General features: G+C 43.4%; 1 protein-coding gene across 1 annotated transcript; it reads right to left on the bottom strand.

The window, feature by feature from the left end:
* Positions 1–1,131: 1,131 nt before the first annotated feature.
* Positions 1,132–2,934, bottom strand: LOC117549458 (multifunctional procollagen lysine hydroxylase and glycosyltransferase LH3-like). The gene is made up of 3 exons (XM_034221390.1): positions 2,890–2,934; positions 2,703–2,828; positions 1,132–2,552 (listed from the first exon to the last, which is right to left on the bottom strand). The coding sequence occupies exons 2-3, from the start codon at positions 2,814–2,816 to the stop codon at positions 2,397–2,399; spliced, it is 270 nt and encodes an 89-aa protein (XP_034077281.1). The 5' UTR covers positions 2,817–2,828; positions 2,890–2,934; the 3' UTR covers positions 1,132–2,396.
* Positions 2,935–2,940: the final 6 nt, after the last annotated feature.

The raw sequence follows: 2,940 nt of genomic DNA, 5'->3' as shown, positions 1-2,940 counted from the left end.
ATTCACACAGAGCAGTGTTCCTGACTCTAGGACCTAACATTCACACAGAGCAGTGTTCCTGACTCTAGGACTTAACATTCACACAGAGCAGTGTACCTGACTCTAGGACCTAACATTCACACAGAGCAGTGTTCCTGACTCTAGGACCTAACATTCACACAGAGCAGTGTTCTTGACTCTAGGACCTCACATTCACACAGAGCACCTTACTCTAGAACCTAACATTCACACAGAGCACCTTACTCTAGAACCTCACATTCACACAGAGCACCTTACTCTAGAACCTAACATTCACACAGAGCAGTGTACCTGACTCTAGGACCTAACATTCACACAGAGCAGTGTACCTGACTCTAGGACCTAACATTCACACAGAGCAGTGTACCTGACTCTAGGACCTAACATTCACACAGAGCAGTGTTCCTGACTCTAGGACCTAACATTCACACAGAGCAGTGTACCTGACTCTAGGACCTCACATTCACACAGAGCAGTGTACCTGACTCTAGGACCTAACATTCACACAGAGCAGTGTTCCTGACTCTAGGACCTAACATTCACACAGAGCAGTGTACCTGACTCTAGGACTTAACATTCACACAGAGCAGTGTTCCTGACTCTAGGACCTAACATTCACACAGAGCAGTGTTCCTGACTCTAGGACCTAACATTCACACAGAGCAGTGTTCCTGACTCTAGGACCTAACATTCACACAGAGCAGTGTTCTTGACTCTAGGACCTAACATTCACACAGAGCAGTGTTCCTGACTCTAGGACCTAACATTCACACAGAGCAGTGTTCTTGACTCTAGGACCTAACATTCACACAGAGCAGTGTTCCTGACTCTAGGACCTAACATTCACACAGAGCAGTGTTCCTGACTCTAGGACCTAACCTTCACATACACTCACACAGCGTTGGCCATCGGGAGCATCTCAGGGTTAAGTGTCTTGCCCAAGGATACATCGACATGTTGGCTGCACGGGCTGGGATCGAACCCACAACCTTCTGGGTGAAAGACGACCGCACTCCCTCGCAGCCAGTCGTATTTTTATTATTATCTCCATAAATTCATAAAAATACCATTAAAAACCTCCACTTTCCCCGACAGAGACAGACGCACCCGCTGTGACAGTAACATTATTTATTCAAATCTCAAAACTTTATTCGCTCAGTCAAATAATTTAACGCAGTTTTTACAAAGCCAGAGACAGGCACGGAAATAATAACACAAACAGAATGATGAACAGAGGAGACGATGGAAACACAACGACTTTAAAACAAACAGGAAGTAGAAAAAAGGCCTTTAGTGTTTCTCAAAAACTACATTTACACTAAACATAAAAATATATTTCTATTTTCCTGCTTTTTGGCTCAATCCCAGTGATCCGATTGGCCGAAAAACAGCCGTCTGAGCTCCCATCATGCATTGCTCCACGGCTATTTTCATTTATTTTAAACTCGAGCAAGAATTACGTTTTATTTTCCTTCAGGATCAGTGCTGAGGAACATTCAGGAGTGTGACAGCAGAGAGGACACACACACACACACACACACACACACACACACACACACACACACACACACACACACACACACACACACACACACACCACACACACACACACACACACACACACACACCACACACACACACATAAAGGCGGAGTGTGATAGGTCTGCTTGCATAGGTTCAGGTAGTTTGATAAAAAGGCAGCGTGGTGACAATCTGTTAAACCTCAACGAGACTCTTATTTTGAAACTCCAGAGTTGCTAAACACTAATTAACTCTTATTTTGAAATGCTACAACTGCTTGAGTGAAAGTCACTAAATGAAGATAAAATCTCATCAAATACTTTTATTTTGAAATTCCAAATGTTGTCGTTTAATGTTATTATATTTAGAAATGAAAGACTCTTATTTTGAAATGCGACATTAGCTTTTGTTTAGGAATTACATTTAGGAATTAAAGACTCTTATTTTGAAAGGCCACATATGTACGTATAAAGTTATTACATTTAAAAAATAATAATAAAGACTCTTACTTTGAAATGTAACATTTGTTTTTCTGAAGCCACTGAAGGCTCTTATTTTGAAATGACAAGATTGATAAAAGAAAAAGAAAAAGTAAGTCAATGAAGCAAACCGCAGAATAAATGGACTCTTATTCTGAAATGTACGTCAAGCGATGCGTTCAGGGTCCTGTAGGAACTCCTGCATTGAAATGATATGTGATTGAAAACAAAAGAAAACGATGCGTTCAAGGTCTGTTCCTCCGCCCTGTCTGGCTCTATCAGTGATGATGAGGTTGACTTAGGTTCACACACTCTCTCTCTCTCTCTCACACACACACACACACCCACACACACTCTCTCTCTCTCTCTCTCTCTCTCTCAGGGGTCCACGAAGGACACCATGATGTAGCGCGTCCCCTTGGTGGTGGGCAGGCCCTCGTGGTAGTGTGTGAGGCGTCCGGGGTGCATGAAGGACCAGCCTTTACGAGGAGACTCCACTTTGCAGTCGTAGCGCAGGAACCTGCAGCCGCCGCCCTGAAACACAGAAGTATGGGGAAATAATGAGATCTTGAGATGACGTTGTTTTTAAAGTGTGCTATATCAATGAAATGGGTTATTATTAGGGTCTGAGACCAGAGATGTGTGTGTGTGTGTGTGTGTGTGTGTGTGTGTGTGAGTGTGTACCTCGTAGTCCTGCCCCTTGCTGTTCAGAGCGATGTTGATGGTGAACGTTGAGGAGTCGTGATGCGGTCGCAGAGACGGCTGTTCGTCCGGACGGTAACGCACCACGAAGTTCATGATGGCCTGAGACTGAAATACATTTCATTATAACATACATTCTTTTATATAATATATATATGTATATTAGTACCTTGGGGTAGTACCCGGGGTACAGCTTCTCAGTGATGGGGCTGATGTAGTG

The sequence above is a fragment of the Gymnodraco acuticeps genome, unplaced genomic scaffold (assembly GCF_902827175.1).
Source record: "Gymnodraco acuticeps unplaced genomic scaffold, fGymAcu1.1, whole genome shotgun sequence".
NCBI lineage: Eukaryota > Metazoa > Chordata > Actinopteri > Perciformes > Bathydraconidae > Gymnodraco > Gymnodraco acuticeps.
Note: the sequence above shows the minus strand (reverse complement) of the source record. Positions and strands in the feature narration are given on the sequence as shown.